This window comes from Silurus aristotelis (assembly GCF_946808225.1).
Source record: "Silurus aristotelis genome assembly, chromosome: 1".
In the NCBI taxonomy this organism is placed as follows: domain Eukaryota; kingdom Metazoa; phylum Chordata; class Actinopteri; order Siluriformes; family Siluridae; genus Silurus; species Silurus aristotelis.
The window spans coordinates 21301231-21323168 of record NC_139574.1 but is presented as its reverse complement, the minus strand read 5'-3'; the positions used below and the strand labels follow the sequence as shown (position 1 = coordinate 21323168).

At 36.6% G+C, this 21938-nt stretch overlaps 3 protein-coding genes across 4 annotated transcripts in view; 1 reads left to right on the top strand and 2 right to left on the bottom strand.

Moving 5' to 3' along the window:
- The first annotated feature begins 837 nt into the window (after positions 1-837).
- f3a (coagulation factor III, tissue factor a) lies at positions 838-5349 on the top strand. The gene is made up of 6 exons (XM_083552218.1): positions 838-1085; positions 1245-1353; positions 2992-3185; positions 3280-3464; positions 3996-4161; positions 4505-5349. Exons 1-6 carry the CDS (start codon positions 1019-1021, stop codon positions 4648-4650), a joined length of 867 nt encoding a protein of 288 aa, XP_083408344.1. The 5' UTR covers positions 838-1018; the 3' UTR covers positions 4651-5349.
- Positions 4324-21938, bottom strand: part of LOC310731998 (tartrate-resistant acid phosphatase type 5-like) — a 146233-nt gene continuing 128618 nt past the window's right edge. Inside the window, exons 2-7 of the mRNA XM_083552146.1 lie at positions 8057-8191; positions 7747-7937; positions 6895-7022; positions 6577-6768; positions 5773-5920; positions 4324-5691 (exon numbers count right to left, since the gene is read on the bottom strand). Coding sequence (XP_083408272.1) covers positions 5452-5691; positions 5773-5920; positions 6577-6768; positions 6895-7022; positions 7747-7937; positions 8057-8171 — 1014 coding nt within the window. The 5' untranslated portion in view covers positions 8172-8191 and the 3' untranslated portion in view covers positions 4324-5451. The remainder of the gene's footprint in view (positions 5692-5772; positions 5921-6576; positions 6769-6894; positions 7023-7746; positions 7938-8056; positions 8192-21938) is intronic.
- abcd3a (ATP-binding cassette, sub-family D (ALD), member 3a) lies at positions 9017-18907 on the bottom strand. 2 transcript variants are annotated; one of them, XM_083551247.1, is made up of 23 exons: positions 18731-18907; positions 18224-18260; positions 17823-17921; positions 17267-17355; positions 16543-16612; positions 16023-16120; positions 15808-15931; positions 15663-15719; positions 15429-15571; positions 15241-15310; positions 15061-15130; positions 14857-14954; positions 14618-14709; positions 13149-13240; positions 12994-13066; positions 12831-12894; positions 12621-12698; positions 12313-12378; positions 11680-11769; positions 11439-11558; positions 11223-11327; positions 11075-11131; positions 9017-9878 (listed from the first exon to the last, which is right to left on the bottom strand). In XM_083551247.1, the coding sequence occupies exons 1-23, from the start codon at positions 18838-18840 to the stop codon at positions 9801-9803; spliced, it is 1980 nt and encodes a 659-aa protein (XP_083407373.1). In that variant the 5' UTR covers positions 18841-18907; the 3' UTR covers positions 9017-9800. The 2 variants fall into 2 exon arrangements, with proteins under 2 accessions (XP_083407373.1, XP_083407374.1); XM_083551248.1 differs by lacking the exon at positions 16543-16612 and adding an exon at positions 17082-17151 and having other exon boundaries at positions 18731-18901.

Sequence of the window (21938 nt, the reverse complement as noted above, 5' to 3'; positions counted from 1 at the left end):
AGTCATTGTTGGCTCAATGATTTGTTCATTTAGCTTCCCACATGCATTCATTGCTTTATGGTACTTTCTTCCGTGTTAGGTTTATATGATTAATGCATCCTAGACACACCTCTGTCTAAAAGATAAAACTGGCCCAACAGACTGTTGAGTAAAGTAGGTTATTGCTGCAATAACCTAATTTACTCTACAGTCTGGTATGCCAGCTCAGATGAAGCTATGCTTGGAAGACGTTTGTTTTGTCTTCACGTCATGCACAATGTACCATATTTACCATTTATCTTTTCCACATTACTGGTGCATGATTTGAAGAATCTCAAGCAGATAAAAATACAATTGCTGGCATATGCAATACAGTGATATCAAAATCACAATTTAACAACATTTATTACTGAAATGAAACCTTAATCCTCTTCCCCCCAAAAAAAAAAACTTTAGCGTAATGAAGATGCAATACAGTTTCTGTATGTTTTGTGTATTTCATTAAAACCTGTTGTGCATGATCAAGCAATCATAATCACAATAATTAAAAATGTGTCATTTTCCAAGCCATCACTGCATCATGTCTATTTGTCATCGTAAAACCAGAGGACAGTTTCTTATGATTGGTGGGATTATTCAACTTGACAAACTTTGAATACTTATAAAACGCAATCGGGTTTACACCACATTTAATTGGTATCATTGTTTTATATATTAAATGCGTGGAATTATGCTTCATACTGGAATATAGTGACGGATGTCGGTCGCGCGGCGCAAAAAATCCCGTGAATTGGAAATCTCACAACGCTGAGCTCAGGCGGATGGCCTTATATGGTTAACATGTACGTGCTTTATTGTAGCCTATGAAAAGCCTCTCAGTACTCTGATTTACTCCTCCAACTCCGACTCCGGCGTTTATTACTGACCTCACATCCACGAGAGAACATCTCAAGGACTACCCGTGAGTTTCACCTGCTTACAGAAGTCGAACTTGATTTATTGGAGCTGTTTTTATAAAGTAGGGTCTCACGGGAATAAAATGACGGAAAAACACTGGAGTTTTGCCGGCGTGTGGCTGCTGCTGTGTCTAAACACTGCGGTTTCAGGTGAGCCCTCTTTACACGTGCTTATAAATACATATTAATAATGTAGCATTTTTTCTTTTAAGATGTAATTCATATAGTATATTTTGTATATGTATTTGTGTTGACTTGTACCCGTACTGTCCTTACGTCCGGTTTGATTTGTGTTATTTCTGTGTTCAGGCTCTTTCCCACAGGCTCAGGCAGTCACTTGGGTTTCTTACAATTTTAAAACAATATTAACGTGGCGCCCTAAACCAGTAAACTACTCTTACACCGTGGAGTTCTCAAAGTAAGAAACACACACACACACACACACAAAAGCACGCACGCACGCGCGCACAATAGGATTTAGGTTAGTTTAGAATCAGTTGCTCTTGACTTAAGTTGAAAAGACTTTTCATATAAACAATAATATTAGTTTATTCAACACACATTTTCTTTGGTACAAGTTTGAAGGATTTGTGCACAAATAAACTAATAAATACAAATCATGTTTAAGAACAGAATGTAAAAAATGTTAAGCTTTTAATGCCCTTAACAATACAATTATTTATCAGGATTTATTAATGAACAAGAATTAAACAAATGGATAAAACAACTTGATATGAGAAGTTTTGTGGCACTATTACTATGTCATAATTTACCCTTTTCAACTTACAAGAGTCAGTGGACCTTTTAATCGTTTTGGTAATGTTTTCATTGTTTTTACTGCATAATGTGTAGTAGGTAATGAGTAAAATGATTTATGACAATTTAATTATAATCTGATTGCCACAATCGTTAGGAAAGAATTAAGCTACATATTTACCCAAGTTATCTCCTTTGGTACAAGTCGGAAGAATTTCTAAACCCTAGACAATTAAATAAAAATGTAATGCTTTAATTACATTAAACATTATTATCATTATCAGCTTTTCATACATGAAGGCAGTATTCGTGAATTTGCCTTTTTATAACTTCTTCCCCAAACAAGCAAATTAGATTAGATTAGATTAGATTAGATTAGATTAGATTCAACTTTATTGTCATTACACATGTACAAGTACAAGGCAACGAAATGGTGGCACGGGGGGGGGTTCATGTGTATTTAATTCTTGATGATTTTCTGGCCAGTGATTTGTTGTTAAGACCACTAAATGCTGAATAGTTTGTCATTTCTTTTGACAATGGGCTGATAGCATTGATTCAAGAGCAGGAAGTTTTGCTGCCTTACAGTCTATGCTTCCCAGCTTGGTCTTGAGCTCAGGTTACTGCTTTATGAGCTTCCTGTGTATGTTCACCTCATGTTTATAGGGTTGAAAACATGCCATTAGGTAGAATGGTTGTGCTCAATTGCCCTAAGACAGTGTATATACATAGTGTCCTGTGATTGGCTTCTCATTTAGGGTGTGGGCCAAATATTTGCCCAGTTTTGCCCTGATGTTTCCAGGACCTCCACAACCCTGACTAGGATCAAATGATTCCATAGAATGAGGTCATCTAGATAAAAAAAACAAAAACAAACATTTGCTTGTCTTTAAAAAGTTATTTGTGTGTGTTTACTTGGAACAGGCAGTCATGCTACTGCACATATATCCATTTAAGAAGGATTGTCTTTTTATGCTTTATATATACACCTTTATATATAACTTGTAGACAAATAATTTAATTATAATTCTGAGACCATAATCAAGGGGGGAATTAGCACTATATATATATATATATATATATATATATATATATATATATATATATATATATATATATATATATATATATATATATATAATACTTAAAACAGATCAAAATTGCAGTTTTGAGTTTTTTCAGCATTACTGCTTTGTGTAATGCAAAAACATCCACACCCATTGCATGTTTCAGCATGCTTCAGTGACTTGTAATTCTTTGTATGATGGATTTATAACCTGCCTCAATATAATTCTTCCAGATTTGGGGGAGACAATCAACGGACCTCTCATTGCATTCAGATGAATAAAACTGAATGTGATCTCACAGTCGAATTTGCAGATCTGAAGAGCAAGTACACAGCAGACGTTCTGTCCGAACCTTTGCCGGGCGTGCTCTCTGATATCATTGAGTTCCCACGCACGCCTTCCGATCAGTTCTGCCCTTATCAAGACAGTATGTTTGTTTTTTTCCTATATAGTTTTTTGTTTGTTAGAAAAAAAAGGATGAGCCATTGTTAAATTTCCATTTGTGGCATGTTTGTGTCTAGCCTCCATTGGCAGTCCTAAATTTAAGATCGAGGTGAGCAAGGACGAACGGAAGACAACCCTCTACATAGAAGATATTCCAACAGCACTCCTTGATGCACAGAAGAAGACACGAACGATTAAGGATATCTTTCAAAATGACTTGAATTACATGGTCACTTACAATAAAGCCAAGAGCTCTGGAAAGGTAAGGGATGGCTTTTAAATTTAATTTCTTAATGCCAGTTATTAAACAGTGAAAACAGTGGTTAATGTTTATGGTGTGCCTTTAAAACTGTTCATAGATAAATCTTGTTTTTCTCTCTTTCTGGAACTGTTAATGGTACACAATAATATATAATAGAATTATGAAAATATAACACTTTTCTTTATACTAAACATTCTCGAAGACGAAAGAAAGTTTATTCTCCTGGTACAGCAAATCAGCATGATTGTATGCACTTGCCTATGCATCAAATATTGGGAAAAATGTGGGAAAATAATTTTTCTATAGCTATCTGCAGGCTGCATATTTAACATGGGAAAGAGTCAAATAAAACTTAATACAAATGTATATTTTTGGTCTGGTTTATGTCAAACATGCAGTAGGAATATCATATATTCGCCTGTTTTGATATTGCATTGTATTTAAAAGAAATGTATGAAGTTCCATTTGCTACAGTGAATGAAGATAAACAGCATAGTGTATATTTAATTGCAATGTGTTTTTCCCATTCAGAAAGTGAAGATAAGTGCAAGCAACCAGGTAGAGCTAACAGACCTGGACAGAGGTGTGAGCTACTGCTTCACTGTGCAAGTCCAAATTCCCTCCAGAAGCAGTAACAATCAGCTTGGAGAGTTAAGTCAGGTTCAGTGCTCTCCAGGCAACACGTCTTTTTTTGAAGGTAAGCTCTTGGCAGAGGTACAGTTTTTGCCTCTCTTAAATATTTGGTCAGCGTTTATATTGCATTCATATTTCATACATTAATTACTCTACTGTAGCTGAGAAGTAACTCTGTTTACCTAGAATGTGAAACTTTTTTTTTTGTTTGTTTATAATACAGAGATGCCAAGAAATGTTAGTTGTATTACTACAAAGTCAAACAGTTTTATAGTCCATGTTATGCTCTTCTGTTAAGTAGTAAACAAAACAGGAATAACATGTACAAAATTACATTTATGTGTATGTTATTATCAGTGGCCTCTAAATAATCATTTCACCAATTTTCTTCATTCCTCTTCTTTTAGAATACAGCATTGGGGTGATTGCTGGATGTATCCTGGCCATCCTTGTCATCATATCAACGCTGATTGTTGTCATAGTTATTTGTTGCAATCGACGTCAGAAACGAGATAATGAGAAGAACGAGGGGGTACCTTTAAAGGGTGTGTGAAAACTCACACTCATGGGAATACACGGTACTGGAGTTAACATTTCTTGTTGAACATTACAGTGTAAAACACTGTAATTCATTTAGTTTCTGTGAAACTAAACAAGGTAGACATAACACAGGATTTACTATTTAACAAATGTCTGCAGATGTACATTTTTGCGGGTTTTTTCTGTCGGTACGTTCAATCACTGGGATTCCATACTGTTTTATATTTTATATTTCATAAGCACTACCTAACAACAGTACTACTTTTATAATAGATGCTTTATTTTTGTAGTTTACATAAGTGATCTGTATATTAGTTTAGTAAAAAGATATTTATTGTTTTGCAGTTTGCTGATTCAATTGATGTTAAATTAACATACAATATATAAAAGAAATGAGAGATTTATATTACATACATACATCTTTGGATAGACAACTGGGGAAAATAGCAATGGACATGAAAATGTTTATAGAAATGTGAAATCTATAATAAAAGGTACAAAATGTTTTTTTTATTATTATTTAAGTTTAAGCTACAAATAAAGTCTCTTTGTTCATGTACATATGTGTGTTTTTGTACTTTCTGTTGTTACAGTTGTACATCTCAGCATACAGACACAGAGGTTCTGACTATTATTTTCTTAACAGGACTATGATGATCACTATAATGAAATGTGATTGTTTTAATGTTGATTAAAATCAATTTGGAAATCAGTGCATTGCAATATATTATTAGGTCAGGTACAACAAGGCCAATCTAAAAAGTTTTGCTCAGGTCATTCAGAGTCACTTCATTATTAAGCCTCCTGTAGTCTTTCATATGCTGCGTTTAGGGAACGAGATCTGATACACACACTTCCCATCTAACTGTAGATAGCTAATTGACATCTTGCTCTCTGTTACCTCAAAGTATGCAAAACCACCTAAAGTGTGATTTACTGCACTGGAAAACACTTGCCAAGATGATGGGAAGCTCTTAATGTGGTGAGTGGAGTTGTTCAGTACATCCCCGCTCCCACTGACAACAAATGAACTTCCATCCTGTTCCCTGATAAACTATTGAAAGAAGGCATATTTTAAATAGTGTTCCACTTTAGGGTAAATAATGTGATAAAAAAACAAAAAAAGGTTTTTTACCTGTAAATTATGATCATGACCACTCAGATATAAAGTGACATTGTACTTCTTTAGCAATGGTCTCAGCTTTTCAACCAGACAACGTGTAGGACCATGGTGACCGATGGACCACACAGGGTAGTGTCCAGCCACCACCACATATTCAGACCTAAAAGGAAATAACATTAGAAACAAGGCAGTTTTCCTCTGTTCAGTGGACATTTAAGGTCTGAGTTATCAAGATATTTTAATTATCTTGCACTAGAAGGTCAAGGTAACAGAACATGTTTAATCTTACATCTGAAGGCAAACTAACGAATTCTTCAAGATCCACCAAGTAAAATTGTGTTGTGTTACGCAAGACCTTTTTAATCATGCTCCACTTTGGAATGGGGTGCGCCACTGGTAACACTGATTCTTTGTTTCCACACTGTTTACTCACAACTCTTGAAGCATGACTAAGGGTTTGTTGGGACTGATTTTAATGCTGACTGTAAATTCTGATATAGTTACTTGTGTCTACAATGTGCAAGTGTCACAATTTGTCCTCAGGAATGCTTGTGTGAATGTGGGAATGGAAAGGAGTGTGGCAGTGAGACCTTTCAAAAACATGCTTCAAAGTCCTCACATTCCTGATAAAGGATTCATACAACTTTTTGTTAAAGGAGAAAAACTCATTCAGCTCAATCATCATGCTTCCTACCAGTCTGTGGTTTACCCTCAGGTACTTAAGTTGTTTTGCTTTTGTGTTTGTAGCTATGCTTTAACTTGTGTTTGTTCAGTTTAACGGACGTGTCTGATTTCATTAAAAACTGGTGCTCTTACTTGGTGCTTTGAAGTCTCTTATTAATCCACTCAAACTGTTGTTCTGCAAGTCTGGGATCTTCTGGTTTTTTAGGGTGGATATTATCATAAGTATTTCCACACAGAACCACTGTGTCTATCATCAGGACTGTCAGGGAGACATTTGTGTGAGGAACCTTAAACTGCAGCTCATAATAGAGCTCTGGGAAATGCCTGTGGATTGATGAAACAATACATTACATTTAACATTTTGTTCTTGCCAGTATAAATTCTTATGAAAAACCAAAGCAGAGTTCAACATGTTGTGATACCATAGTTTACTTGTTGGCACACACTTACCATCTCTCTGATCTGTCTGAATAGGCGATCTGAGCGGACACGTTTCCCAAGTGATCATGATTTCCTGCCACCAAATACCATGGAACAGCAATAAGAGCTGGATGAGAGAACACACGCTCAAATGTTGCCTGAAAGTAGAAAGTGTGAAATTTAAACCCAGTAATCTGGATGTACTTGCCTTTCCACTGTACTGGACAAAAGGGGCGGGGAACGAAATAATTAAAATGTTGCATGTAAAACTATGCCCACCAGATGGCGTGTTAATTATATTAATGTTAACAGCGTGTCACGAGTGTCTTCAATATTCACTGCCATTTCAGTTCTGTCTGCCTACACAGACTCTTAATAATTCATACCCGTGAAACTACACCTTTCTGAATATGAGAAACAGGATCCAACTGTTATAGCACAAGCCTGAAACAAAATATGTTTACAATCAATCTACAGTTTCATATTTGACAGTGAATCAGAATGAACCCAGTCATAAAGCAGGTCTGCCTCAGCAGCCAGGGCTCTAGACTATTGATTAATTATTGTTGTTTTTGTTTGTTATTTAAAGCACTACAGAACTGTAACTGTTTGTCTTTTTGAAAAGCTTCAAACCCTGTTCAGTTTTAAGGCCTGTTTGATAAAAGTGTTAAATAATTATTATATACAGATAAAGCTGAGGTTTAAGGGCCTTGCTCAAGCATCAACCTCTGCTGCACTATATATCTTAGAATTTGATCTTCCAACCTTGTCATTATCACAGAACATGGATCACTGACCTACAACTGCAAATACACCTAACAGACTATGTTCACAATTAACACATTTTTGCCATATCTTTAGTCATAAACAATGATGACAGACCTTAAAGCGTATATCATCAATGTCCTTGACTCCACTGTAATAAAAGTGGTCTCCCAAACTCAAGACAAAGTCCAATCCTGCACTTTCGGCCACTTTACCAAGTTCCTCTGCTATCCCCTGCTCATGAGCTGTGTAGTAGGGGGAGAAGGGAATTCCACCCCAGTCTCCAATACCAACAAAACGAAGAGAGCCTTAAGAGACACATAATGCGTAAAAAGAGATGCAGACAAACACACACGTATTGAAAATAAAAATATGTAGTACTACGAAACTAAACAAAACTAGTATTTAGAAAGAAACTGTACTGTACTGTGTTCCTGAGCTTGACATAGACTGAAGATTGTAGATTGAAGACCGAACAGGAGAAATGTAGCCAGACAGGACATGTTGTGTTTGAGTTTGAGATCCGTGCGAAATAACACCATCAACACAAAAACCAGAAGAACTAAAGTGTCCTTGCATGATTACTTTTTTTCTACTTAAAAGAGGAAGTACTTTGTGGTTTAAAACCTTCCTGTATTCGCTTTGAGAGTGGTAAAAACTGTCATGCACTCCACGTGATATCAAGCCATACTGACAATAAACAAAACCTTGCTATAGTCCAACTGACCTGGGGGGGAGCAGAGAAGGTTTAGATAGCTCAATGTTGAATCCTGTAAGACTAGTAGAAACATAATATTGAATGTAATTTATTAATTCTTAAGCTGTGTATACTGATGTTCTGTAATCACTGATTCTACAATTCACTATTATATAGTGTAGTGTTCTGTGTATAGTGTTCTTTCCAGTTGACTGAGCTGAAGCTCTTCGCTCGCTTCATGAATCATTAACAGAACTAGAAAAGCAGCTTATGGTCACACCACCCACAGAGCCAATACGGCTGACTTTAACATGAGGGAGCAGCCTTTAACCTAGAAAGAACAGGGTGTGGTGAAGACTTGATAAGGTGCTGCTGTCTTCAATAAGACTATAGTGTTCAAAAAGAACATGATACCCAAATGTAACCTGAAGCAGAAAAACAGCTTTCAGGACATACTGCGTTAGATATTAGATTTCAATTAAATGAATATATTTACCTACATGAGTGTGAATAAAAATTAAGTACAGTACAGTTTTATGGCAAGATTAAAGGGTAAATGAGGGTGTGATCTAAACGACCCATGACACACTTCTTACACATGTTCAACATTTTTTAGTGTCTGCAACTGAAGCATAGTTTAAAGTGCAAACCGCTGATAAAAAACAACAAAGCACACAGCCACAAAAAACATCCAGAATTATTTTTTAATGAAAATGCACTAGTAAGTTCAATGTAATTCTATGAGCTTGACATGGTTTTGATTTTCTATATTTCTAGTCATTTTGTGTACAAAATCCATAAGGTTTACACAGATGTTTTATTCTTTAAACAAAAGCATGGAAAAACTATTTTGTTGGGACAGAAAGGTGCGTTTAGGCGATTTCAGACAGTAAGTAGTACAAGGTTTTTTGGTTTGCAAATCAGTACATCAGTGCAATCTGCCCTGTATACCATCAAAGGTAACACGCTCAGGGTACCGGTCCATTAAACCGTCATACATGGGCCACACAACGGACCCATCACACGTCACAACAGTAAGTACTAAGGCCACTTAGTAGATGGACATTTTATTACTATTATATTTACCTGGTGTCAATAAAAATGAATAAAGGATCATTAGTTTATTAGCACTACATGAATCCTCATCAAAAACCAGAGATCAGTTTACTGGTATTGATATGACAGAATGAACCATACAGGCGAGTTCCTATCGCATTAGTTCATCAAAAACGTGATTTAGTTTACATATAAGATGTGAACACATTGCATTAGGATTAGCCCATTCACTATTCTCATTAGTGGCTGTCCGGTAAATCGGACCACACTTTAAATTACAAATTATACAATTATACAATCATGGAAGACAAAACATTTAGTGTCGAAACAAAAATAAATGTTACAAGTAATTAAAAACAAAATCCTAGATTTTGCTGCAGTATTACTATGCTTCATATCTGACGCTGTGGATGCGACTCTAAGAGCCAAACTCTACTGTTTCAGCAGTGATGGGTTTGAACTCGTAGTTTCCTCTTCCATCCATGTGGAGGTAATACTGCAAGAAAAAAGAAACAAACCCAGGTTAAGCACATCCGTCTTGAGTTGCATAGAGAATGAAGATTGTGTTAAAAGTAATAGTGCACAAAGGACCACAACCATCCTGGCATGTGACCTCCATATTCCTAATAGTGCTTTTGCTTCAAAAGCAGACTGAATGACCTGTAAAGTCTAGTTCTTTTTATCACTTAAATTCTAAACACATTCCTTCTTCTTTGTCTTTAGTCACATAACTATTTGTGTCAATTAAAATGTGCTCACAGACTGCTTTTTGTTGGGTATAATATTTGTTTAACATGAGTGCACTCCTGGTAAGTGGTTTTATAATGAGCACAAAGTATTTAGGAAGTCTTTTAGTTTTATTTATTTAAAAGTAAATTAACCTCCTAAAATATCACATCTTCAGGCTTATGCGAAGAGATCAAGAAAAGACAAGGATCAAAATGATTTTCAGTTGATTTACTGCTTATACCATAGTCATTTTCCAGGATTAATAAGTTAAAGCTGTACCTTTATATTTGCTGTTAAAAAAAACTGAATTAATTAATAGAAACAACATTTATAATATATTTATTATTTATTTTACATACAGATTTAAAATTCAGACCTCTTTCAAACCATACACAGACAAAGTAATGGAACAAGATTTATTTGAATGTTTTTTTTTAGAATTATTAAAGAAGGAGAAATTGTGTGTATATTAGCAAGGGAGAAAGTGTGACTGTGTCAAATTTATGGATCCATGCTTCTTCTCTACTAATAATGAAACTGTTGGTGTTAATGCAAATGCTTTAATGTTATCGGCTCCTGTTCCTCAAATTGATCTTGTTAAAATTACATGCAAAAATGATCAATTTTATTGGAAAAGGTAATTATAATATGTTTGCAACTGTGACTGCATGTTACAATTTTTAATTTAATGCCCAATAGCACAGTATTTCATTTGGAACTGAGAAATAAGTAGCAGCATTTTGCAAACACATTTAATGAAGTGAAACATGTAACAGACTTTCAGATTTTTCCTTTTCTGCCCTCTAGTGGACATGTTCACATTATGTGCATACAGACTTGCATGATGCACGGGTGCTGCAAAAGTATAAAACAGTCCTCACAGATAGAGACTGGAACTTCTTAATACAAAACAGCTGCACATGTATAAAGCCATTAAAATGCTAACAGAAAATTTTATCTCACCTCATGGTGCTTCCAGAGAGATTTTCTATGAGACACTGTGAACAGAGTGATGTGCACCTGCCAAGAAAAAACAAAGTTGTCACTGTCTTTAAAAGATGCCAGGTGTAATAAGTAGTACAAGAGAAAACCATACGGATGGCCTTGTTACCTTCCTGCAATGGCTATAGATGTAGTCCTCAACATCCACACTTACAGCACTGGTACACTCGTCCAGAATAGCAAACTGTGGCTTGTGATAGAACAACCGAGCCATCTGCAAGAACAAGAACTTTTTGGCTGGGGCTCTTCTACATCTATGTTCAAGTCAGGTAAAGAAGGTATTTAAGGTAATGATTTTATTATATGCAGAGGTTTGTTTGCATACCGCCATCCTCTGCTTTTCTCCACCACTGAGAACATCCATCCAGTCCTGAACTGTATCCCAGGAGCCCTCTCTGTCAAGAATGTGCCCAAGCTGCACGTTGTCCAGGTATTCTTTAAGTACCTAATACACATAGAGAACATGTTATTGATTGAGACATAGCAATATTATACTTTTTTTTTTGACTGAAATGAGAATGTCTGAAGCAGCAGTTTATTTAAATGATTTTGATGTTCTTTGGGACCTGATCGGAAATCCCCTTCTTCTTCTGGTCTTCAAAAGTGTCAGGGTAGATCACCTGATCCCTCAGTGATCCAAGTGTCATGTAAGGTCTCTAAAAAAGAAAAAGTTACGAAATACAACAGGAAATTGGTGTTAAGACATTAAATTAGGGCTGACACAATTCTTTGAGCAATTCGAGTTACAAAAAAAATTGTTTAGTCGATTTAACTGCGCACAAAGCATTGTGTTTCCCCGCAGAGCATTGGTACTGACACACCACCCCGCTAAATTCTGGAGCGCTCGGGACAGGTAAACTCTTTTTATTTATGATTTTTTTCCCACTCGAACCAAAATTTGCATTTTGATGTAATATGGCTATTAAATGCACTAAATGGGTTAAGTTATGCAATTTCAGCAATAAAATGGGAATTTTTCTAAAAAGGAAACAAATGACGTTAATCTTAGGAGACCTGTCTTATTTTCTCATCTATATTTAGTATTGCTCTTTAATAAAAGAAAAAGTACTTATCCGATCACTCAGATTTGTTGGAATAATCGGTAGAATACTCAATTACCAAAATAAACGATAGCTACAGCGCTACATTCAATACACTATTGGAACTGCTAGTAAATCATTCTTCTTCAGGAATCTTACCTGAGGAACATAAAAGAGCTTCCCTCTCTCAGGTTTTGTCAAGCTCCCACCAAACAGAGGCCACAGCTGAAGGATCACGATCACACACACACACACACACACACACACACACACACACACACACACACACACACACACACACACACACACACACACACACACACACACACACACACACACACACACACACACAGACACACACACACACACACACACACAACAATGACACATACAGTCTGCTTTCTGATGGTGCTGCATTGCACATCAGGTTTAAATCCTATGAAAATCTTTAAATTCAAGTAATTAACCTCTCCAAGAACTCTGAACAGTGAGCTTTTTCCACAGCCATTGGGCCCACACACCAAAACATTTGTGCCAGATTTCACCTTGAGACACAAACATAAGTACAGAATTAAAATCTTTGAACTTTAAATATATAAAGTTAAATAAAAATCTTAAGACAGCACATTAATGCAGAATATAAACTCTTCATTAAATAAAAAAATATAAAAGAGTACCTCAAAACTGAGGTCCTTAATCAAAATATCTCCATTGGGAGTTGCCAAGGGTGTATGTTCAAACCTGGAGATGGATAACAGATAGGACATGTCAGAAAATAGATGTCAGTCTATCGGAACATAATTGTTTAAAACTGTAAATAGAGAAAGAGTTAATGAGTACTTGATCATGTTGTCCATAAATACGATTCGTCCACTTCCAGGCACTAGCGTCAGTTTATCTATGGCGTCAGATTCTGGAAACGAGACATTATGTTAAGACTAATATGGCAAAAATGCCTTTTTACTATTTTGGCTTCAGCAATACTGAGCGTTCACCTTTCTCAGACTGAGACACCATGGTGCGCTCATACTTCCCCATGTTCAGCTCTGCCAATACCTTCATCAGCTCTGTGATACGGGTGGTGAACCTGTCAAGGTGCAACATCATATTACAACGATCATCCACTAATGAAAAAACATAAAAGAGACAGTCTCCAAACTCTACAGTTAGAATTGTGTTGTCACTGAATGCTCATATTTCAACCAACTCTGCAATAATGTCTGCCTCGAATTTGCCCTACATCCTTTAAAATATACCTTTCTAATATTTTTAAGGCAACAGTCATCCTTTAAAAAAATTAGGTTGAATCAGACAAGACCTGCTGACTGTCATTAACCTGTTCGCCTTCAGCACAGATTTTGGGACTCACAGCTGAAAATGCCCAACCTAACTTTAAATGTTAACAGTTCCTGATAAAAGTGGGCTTCATACACAATATATTTAAAAAGAAGACACTTTGAGCTTTACTGTCCATTATTCAAAGTTGATATTGCTCAAAAAGATAATAAGTAATAGAAAGTTATAGATGATGATGTACCGTGAAAAAAAAAAGATCCTGAATTAAATAAAAAAATTTTCTTTATATATAAATACATGAAATCAGTCCTGGAGAAATCCAGAAAAGTAGAGTGTCTCATGAGTCTCAAATATTATGAAGATTTTCATGACAAATGTTATTCCTACAAACATTAATCTGAGACTATGTCTGATCATTTTCTCCCTCCCCCTGTTTGAGAGACACCTGCTAAACTCAACTGACAACTGTTATACATGTTTGGCTATTGATATTGATTTGGCATTCATATTGATGCCCAGGTAGCCAGACAAGTTATTGCTTTACAGTCATGACACATGTAACACTATATTCTACCAGCCATATTTGTTTTTTTTTTACCAGCAAGAAAAAGGCATATTTTTATGCGAAAATGAATCGGAAATGTATATACACACACACAAACACCAGTCGAAGTTCTGTGACGTAAACAAAAGAATAACCATCTAAATTACACACTATTGTTTGGTTGGAGCAAAAATGCTTTACAGCATGTTGTTCAGTGAAGCTTTATCTTTCCTAATAAACCAGGATTAGCAGCAGTGGATGTGTTTGTGACTCGTTATTACAATAAATATGTAAGTACTGCATTTTTTTATGCATGTTGTTGTTGGGTACTGCTTACTCAAATTTAGCAAATACATTCGTTATACGTTTTCCATTGAAAAACAGTGATCTGAAATCGCTGCTTGAGGCTTAGCCATTTAGAATGATGTATAGTTAGTCATGGTTACTCTTCTCCCTTTTTATTTAATCCATTGCTAAACATTAACACCGGAGAACAATGGGATATCGTCACGCTGGCGATGACGACTAAGGGGTTAACTTACATTGAAGATTTCTTGTCTTTAGAATGGTGCAATTTGAATGAAATACATATGACTCAAAAACATAGCTATAAAATATCTTTACCCTGCAAGTCTGGTCATTTCTCGACCAGCAAGTACAATCCTTCCCAAAGCTTGTGACATTCTCAGCAGCATGCGGCCACTCTGATAGTAATCCTACAAAAACGAAGAAATATGAATGCAAAAAGTTTGGAGTAAAGTTTTAGCTATTTAAACGATGTAAAGGAATAGTAGCTTTTGCATATAAGTTTTTTTCTTAGCTAATAATGTATTTAAATCTGTATGCAAGCCGAGGCAGCTCACCTCCAGCAGCTCCGCGTGCGTGCTGTGAAGGTGCCGTGGATGTGCCGTGTTTAGAAACGGTCGGCTCACCACCAGATATCCAACTACCGTGGCCAAGTCTGCACAAGGGACAATCCGAGAATTAACATTCGTATTAACATTGTGCTTATTGAGATTGTATTTATAAGTTTAGTAAGTGTCTTTTTACAACAAGTTTGAACGTACACTTAGCAATGATGCTGTCTACCATGCCCATGGAGAAACGGAAAAATATGAAATTGTGCAAGTGGTCAACCTGAGGATACAGAACATAAAAAAAAATTACAATTAAGCAAAAAAATTCCCCTATCTGAAGAGCTTAATTTGATTTAAAAACACAAAAACAAAAAAACAGGTAGTTCTCACCAGTTTCTTGAAGGTAGTGTGAATTGTCTGTTTCTCTCTGGAATTTCCGTTGTAAAACGCAATCTCTTCACTAAGACACACCAACAGTAGGGAAAAAAAAAAAAGAAAAGAAAAAAAAAAGAATGAGTTCAAAAAGCATTAACTGTGAGACGATGAATTAGATTCAGTACTTAGATCTAGCAGGTCACCTGTTGGTGATAAGCCGGGAGTTGACGTATCGGTACTCGCCCTCGTATTTCTGCTCAATGACGGTCATCTTTCCGATAGGTCTCCTCAACCTTGTCAGGAAGAGGCCTGAGATCAGCAGGTAGGTCATCATCGAAGCAGGGCCCTGACAGCAAAAATAAATGATATCAAGTCATTGCTAAACACGTATTTCATGTTTTCGATATGTGTGCTACACAATATGAGTTTAATTCTACCTGAGCGCCGATAGCCGTAGTCAGCTTAAAGATGTATAGGCCAATGTCAAGAAGAGGCTAAAAGGGAGAAAAGGGTTATAACTCCGTACAGGTGAAAAAAACTGGCCCATATTTATCATAACTACAACTGAGTCAAATTGAGTACTTTGCTAAGATTGGAGTACAGGTCAACTACGCTGTTGCAGAACTTTTCCACATCCTGAGTCAACAGCTGGTCAGCGTTGGCAATTCGATTATCCAAGTTTCCCATCTTGTAGTAGGTGTATCCTCTGAAAGGAGTGATAAAACAGAAATATAAAAACTTGGGACAAACAGAGCTTTGAAATCACACCACTAGTGAATAAATGATCAAGATCTTACTTCAGATACTCGTCATAGAGATGTTTAGTAAGTCTCTCACGGAAGCAGAGCTTAAGCTCATTCAGTCCTAACTTCAAAAAGTTGTTCACCAGGGCGATCTACAGGGTGGAAAGGCATTTAGTGTGTCCACTACATTATTTTCATACAAATGCAAAAATGCAAAAAAAAATTAAAAAAATTTTTAAAAAATAAATAAAAGGGATTTAGTGAGGTGAAACTCTAAACATTAAAATGCTGCTCTGATTCAGCTACATCACATTAGCAACAAGTGGATAGAAAGGGCAGGTATCTGTTAGTTTGCACTAGAAAGCTAAATATGCGCACAAACTCTGCAGCTGTTGATCTGCTGCTAAATTAGACTGTTAAACACAAGTTAAAGTAAGCTGATTATATATGACCAGGTCTCCTCTGACCTTCTACAACCTTTCAGACTTGAAAACTGAAATAATTCTACTAAATCACAGAGCAATGCTGAGTTACAGCTAAATAGTATTTAAAAGAAAATAGAGAGAAGACTTACAATGGGCATGACCCTCATAAAGTTGAACAAATACGTCTTGAAATCTTTGGTAGAGCGACCAATAATTGCACTGTAAACCACAACATGCACAGAAACAAGAGAAAATTTTTAAAGAAAAGAAAATGTTTCAAAACATGCAATGCCATAAAAAAAAAAAAAACTTAAAAAAAAAAAACTTGTGTGTGCACCAATACAAAAATTTTTTTTTTTAAATCAGAGGAGATCTGTATGTCAGTGTGAGAAACAAACACAGCCAAGTAGTACATTAGTTGCCATTTTCAAGGACAGTTTAACAAACATTCTTGATTCGGATCAGCAAACTGACATAATGTTAAGTCCAAAGCACAATCTCTCTCTCTCTCTCTCTCTCTCTCTCTCTCTCTCTCTCTCTCTCTCTCTCTCTCTCTCTCTCTCACACACACACACACACACACACACACACACACACACACACACACACACACACACACACACACACACACACACACACACACACACAATATATTAGTCTGAAATATTTTCACATATTGAAACATTACCACTGGAATGACTGTAATGTAGGAATAAAAGTGCCTTTTGAACAGTGTGATATCTCTGCTAATAATACCACTGTGAAAAAAATATATATAATCAAAACATGTTTCTAAAATAATATTTTACAATTAAGACATAATGACAACTACTACTTTTCACTAATTACTTCAGTTAAGTATTAGGATACAACCTTTCAATCATTGTGCCGTTCTGAATCATCCAAACATCACAGTAGGTCCGAGCCACCAGCATCACCGCAATCAGGATCAGGTACCAGGACTAGGAAAACAATATAATATACAAACAAATATAATAATATATAACAATATATATGTGTGTGTGTATATATATATATATATATATATATATATATATATATATATATATATATATATATATAAATAATATATTGTTATATATTATTATAGTTGTATATATTATATAATAATAATCTATATATTAATAAAATATGCATGAAATGTTTATGCAATACAAAAAATACAGCATAAAAATTCAATCGATCACAATATATTTGGGTGTAAATGGCGATGTTTAATACTAGATTTTATAAGAAAAAGAACAAAAACTGATACATACTAACTCACTGTGCATCCAACTCAAATTTACGGCTTTATCTTATCAAGCAATTCCTTACAGCCATCCTCACTGCTACATTTGTGTTAATTGTTAATGACAAAAAAAAAAAAAAAAAAAACACGTCTGTTTTATTCTTCTGAAGCACTCACCTCTTTACAGAACATTCTTGGGACCATGATCCTGATTATCCGCATGATACGGCTAAAAAACAGCCGGTCCACGACGGCCCGATCCTTTTTATGATCTTTCTGATTATTTGAGGACAAAAAAAAACAAAAAAAAAACCAACAACTTAGAATGCAAGAATAATTAAGGTAAAAAAAAAAAAAAAAAAGAAAGAAAACTGTAGTTTTCAATACATTTTATTTGCCCTAAAATCTACTAAACTTTAATTTATATATTTGTACATGTAAAACCCTGTTGTTGGAGTGTTTACTGAAGACACACTGAACTAATGATTATATGGAAAAAACATCCTGGAAGACTACAATATTAACAAACTAATCAGAATAATAAAGAAGCGTTTATAGATATGCATTAGATGACTTACTTCATTGTTCAAGATCAGCTCGGATGAACCCTTCTTGCTGTTTTTTTTTTTTTTTTTGCGTGAAAAATGAAAGAAAATGTGAGTCAACTACTAATTTGTCTTTGACAGGCATGCATGCTTGTGTGTAATTACTTGGCAGGAAAAACATGTTTGTAAAATTGTAAGATCGTATGTGGATCACATTCCTGTCCCACTGCTTTACAACTGTCCTCGAGACATTTCTACTGCTGGACTCGTGGACAATGAAGAATGAAATAAATGGCAGAAGTCATTTAAACAGACACGAAGTGCGCTGAAGAGATTACATTCTGAAATCAGTCACACTGAAGAGATCATTAACTGCGCGAGACCACAGCAGAGGGTGACCGTTCTGACCAATTGCCTAATGCAGGTCAAGTGTGACACAGCGAAGCGAGTCCGACTCTCTCGCCGTGAAAGCGGCGCGCGCGTGCGTGCGTGCGTGGAGTTGTGAACACTAAAGAAAACATTCAGTCACATGATACGCACCTGTTCAGCCTCGAAGACTTTCGTCTTTGCTTGAGCAGATACAAAACAAGCAGGACACCGCCAGCTATCGAGGAATTCTTCGCTGTCAAGTATTTACTGATGACCGCCATGTTCCCTGTGTGCGGCGACAGTCGGCTGGTGGAGCTGCAGGTGCATGCCGGGAAAACTAAAGGAGGAAACTCGCGGTCGCCCTCTACCGGTTAAAGCGGAGTGAAAAGAGCCGCGCGCGCGCGCGTGTACACATGCGTGTAGTGCAGACAAATTATTATTATTATTTTTTTTTTTTACACATGTTACTTATTAAACACATTTGCTAAATTAATTTTATTTATATAGCGGTCTCAGCAATGGTCATTGTACAGTTGCTAAACAATTAAGTAATTTCTTACAAACAAGCCAGAGAGACGTAGGCAAGAGGCAAAGGGGAAAGTGTTAGTTATAACAAAATAACGTGAGTTTAGCAGCAAATTTATAATAAATATACCTGCAAGCAGCGATTAGCAGTGTTTAAGCAACTGGGGTACTGAAGGTCATTAGGAAAAAGACAGGAATAGCCACGTTTCGTTGTAATACGCCTCTGGTATCGTTGTGTAACGGGTGCTCCACATGTAATTGGCAGATGGCGGCCATGTTTTTTGAGATACGCAAATATCCACATGAAAACTTAGGCACATTGGACAAAGACACTGCGAGTCAAGTACAGTATTAAGTCAATCGGATGAACGGTTTAGTATTTTTTCTTTGTTTAGCGCCACCAAGTGGCAAAGCTATGGAATTGTAAAGATGCCTCGTTCCGTTCATGACTTATGGCCATTTTGTCAAAGTGACACGACTACTACATTGTGGCGATGAGAAAGAAATGCAATGTTTTTTTTGTTTTTTTAAATAATTTTTGACAAGCTAACATTTCTTTACTGGTTTGGTCTTTGGTCTTGATCAAATGAAAAACCTAGGACTAGTTCGCAAAAGTAAGTTTATATACAATTATTTATACACCTGAAAAACACGATATCGCCCCCTAGTGGCCGATGATGTTCAAAATGTTTAGAGACTTTTAGGGCTATGTGTCGAACATGCCTACCGAGTTTTGTTTTGATCAGCCTCCGATAACCTTGTGAAACAGGTGCCATGTCATTGGTGGATGGCGGCAATGTTTTTAAAATACACAAACGTCCTCATAAATCCTTATGGCAGACTGGACAGAAACTCTACATGCCAAGTTTCAGGTAAATCAGACGAACGGTTGGTTGACTTTTCTCTTCTTAACAGCACGTACCTCCACCTCTCCAGGCTCTTCTTACCTGCTCCCTACTATCACCACAAATCACAATATCATCTGCAAACATCCTAGTCCATTGAGACTCCTGTCTGAACTCGTCCGTCAATCTGTTTATCATCACTGCAAACAGGAAAGTATTACCTCTATCTTCTTAACACACTCTCATTAGTCAACACATTTCCATCTCCATCATTTATTCCTCTAAATTTGCTTTCACCACATCCCTCTTCACCTGCTGCTGCATCTTTTTGATCTCCTGCCTACTTTTCTCATCACCCTATCGATCCCAATTCTGTTTTGCCAACATCTTTCTCCTTATGCTCTCCTGCACTTCCTCATTCCACCACCACATCTCTTTGTCTTCCTTTTTATTTGCAGATGTCACACCAAGTACCTTTCTAGTTGTCTCCCTAATCACTCCTGCAGTAGTTGCCCAATCATCCAGCACCTCTTCACCACCACCGAGCCCCTGTCTGACCTCTTCCCTGAATCTCAAACTACAGTCTTCCTCCTTCAGTTTCCACCATCTTATTCTTTATTCAGTCCTTACTCTCCTCTTCTTTTTCACTTCCAAAACCATCCTACAGCCCATCATCTGATGCTGTCTAGCTACACTGTCCCCTGCCAACACCTTACAGTCTCCAATCTCCTTCAGGTTGCATCTCCTACATAAAACATAGTCCACCTGTGTGCACCTTCCTCAACTCTTATACGTCACTCTATGATCCTACTACTTCTTAAAATACGTATTCACCACTGCCATTTCCATCCTTTTAGCTAAATCCATAAAGCCATATCTACCCATCACCTCTGTTCCCTTCACCTACATGCCCATTAAAGTCTTCCCCAATCACCAGTCTTTCATTCTTAGGTGCATTCTGCACCACTTCATCTAACTCACTCCAGAATCTTTCCTTCTCCTTCATCTTACAACCCACGTATGGAGCATAAGCACTGATGACATTAATCATCACCCCTTCAACTTCCAGCTTCACTTTCATCACACTATCAGAAACTCTCTTCAACTTCACTACACTCTTACTGTGCTCTTCCTTCAGGAACACCCCCCACACCACCACCCACACACACACACACTATTTCTCCTTCCATCTACACCATGATGGAATATTTTAAACCTCCCCTCTAATGTTCCTGGCCTTACTCTCTTTCCACATGGTCTCCTGAACACACAACATATCTACCTTTCTCCTCTCCATCATATCAGCTACCTCTCTCCCTTTACCCGTCATAGTACCAACATTTAAAGTACCAACCCGAACCTCCACTCTCCTCCACTTCTCTTTTCCTTGTTGTCTCTGTAGACGTCTTCCTCCTTTTCTTCTCCTCCTTTGACCAGCAGTAGCCCAATTTCCATTGGCACCCTGTTGGCTAACGATACCTGTGGTGGTTGTTGGTAACTCGGGCCTCGACCGATCCAGTGAATTTCTGATTCGTGATCCACATATTTGATTTGGCACATGTTTTACTCTGGATGCCCTTCCTAACGCAACCCTCCCAATTTATCTGGGCTTGGGACCGGCACTAAGAGTGCACTGGTTTGTGCCCCCCTAATGGTAAGGGTTAGTTTTACTGTACGTAATAGACATCAAATTATTTATTGTACATTTTTCTTTAAAGAATATTTATCTATTACAAGTAGTATTTTAATAAAAAAAAATGCGTAAAGTGTCTAAAGCGTTTCCAGAGGCATTAATTAGGTTTAGGTCTTTTTGGATTTAGTTTCAGGACTCACGTCGGTTGCATCTTGATGTGAGGCGCTATGAGTATGTGTATAAGGTGTGTACAGACTTTTCATGGTATAAATGATCAGAGACATCATGATTAGACAACTGAGACCATCAGACATCAGATCATGTGTTGAATTAAAAAATCTGAAAATGAATCATGTCACCAAATTGCATGACAATT

Bases quoted from the DNA above. Each gene is read 5' to 3' on its own strand.
- f3a (XM_083552218.1), top strand. From the start codon at position 1,019: ATGACGGAAAAACACTGGAGTTTTGCCGGCGTGTGGCTGCTGCTGTGT. The intron at 1,086-1,244 runs GTGAGCCCTCTT...TTCTGTGTTCAG, and splicing joins TCTAAACACTGCGGTTTCAG to GCTCTTTCCCACAGGCTCAG. The intron at 4,162-4,504 runs GTAAGCTCTTGG...CTCTTCTTTTAG, and splicing joins CAACACGTCTTTTTTTGAAG to AATACAGCATTGGGGTGATT.
- abcd3a (XM_083551247.1), bottom strand. From the start codon at position 18,840: ATGGCGGTCATCAGTAAATACTTGACAGCGAAGAATTCCTCGATAGCT. The intron at 15,720-15,807 runs GTACTCAATTTG...TCTCCCTTTTAG, and splicing joins TGTACTCCAATCTTAGCAAA to CCTCTTCTTGACATTGGCCT. The intron at 9,879-11,074 runs GTGAGATAAAAT...TTTTTCTTGCAG, and splicing joins CTCTCTGGAAGCACCATGAG to TATTACCTCCACATGGATGG.